The 802-nt window shown below is 44.4% G+C and overlaps 1 protein-coding gene across 1 annotated transcript in view; it reads right to left on the bottom strand.

Annotated features, from left to right (window-relative positions):
• Window positions 1–802, bottom strand: part of LOC107691986 (leucine-rich repeat serine/threonine-protein kinase 1-like) — a 106188-nt gene that overhangs the window by 27158 nt on the left and 78228 nt on the right. The window contains exon 25 of the mRNA XM_016490858.1: window positions 373–650. Within this exon, the coding sequence (XP_016346344.1) occupies window positions 373–650 (278 nt within the window). The remainder of the gene's footprint in view (window positions 1–372; window positions 651–802) is intronic.

The raw sequence follows: 802 nt of genomic DNA on the forward strand, positions 1-802 counted from the left end.
TCAGACTGGGAATGTCAAATGGATAAATGCAAGTATAAAACACAAAATAAAGTGCACTGGAGAGTTTAAAAGCAGAAATGTGATGTTTATGTTAATTATTTCATAAATAATTTGTCTTATTTGTGCCATAAAGTTCTAAATCATTGATGAACTTCTAGTTATGCATAACGGCATAATTCCCGCGAGGAAATTTCTACATCTTAACAGTACTTTGCATATAGTCGTATTAACATCGCTTACTGACGGGAGCTTAAAGACTGGATACTGAGAAAGCATTCATCCTTTGAATCTAAATTCAGCTCGAGTTGAGGCAGCAAGCAGACTTTGACCTTTGCTGTCTCACTAAAGCTGCTGGGGAAGATCGGTACGAACCTTCTCATCATAGACGATGCCGGGCCGGATCTCGGGAGCCTGGTAGCCAGGTGTGCCCTCGACCCCCAGCGCTCCTTCGTGGAAGGACTGCCGCGAGATGCCGTAGTCGGACAGCTTGACGTTGACGGAGTCCTCCAGCTCCAGAGACCACACCAGGATGTTGTCGGACTTGAGGTCACAGAAGATGATGTTCTTCTTGTGCAGATACGCCAGGCCTGTGACGATCTGATAGGCCACTTTGAAGGTGAGCATGTGACCCAGCGGCACAAACTGAGAACCTGAGGAGCATCAGCCAATAAAGACAGATGTGAACTTCAAGCTGTTTTGTCTCTCACAAACCCATCGTATGATGTCAGAAGAGACTGCTTTTATGATATCTTTGATATGATATGACACGAGGGTGAGTAAATGACAGTTTTTTTTGTGTGTG

This window comes from Sinocyclocheilus anshuiensis, unplaced genomic scaffold (assembly GCF_001515605.1).
Source record: "Sinocyclocheilus anshuiensis isolate Anshui unplaced genomic scaffold, SAMN03320099.WGS_v1.1 scaffold426, whole genome shotgun sequence".
Taxonomy (NCBI): domain Eukaryota; kingdom Metazoa; phylum Chordata; class Actinopteri; order Cypriniformes; family Cyprinidae; genus Sinocyclocheilus; species Sinocyclocheilus anshuiensis.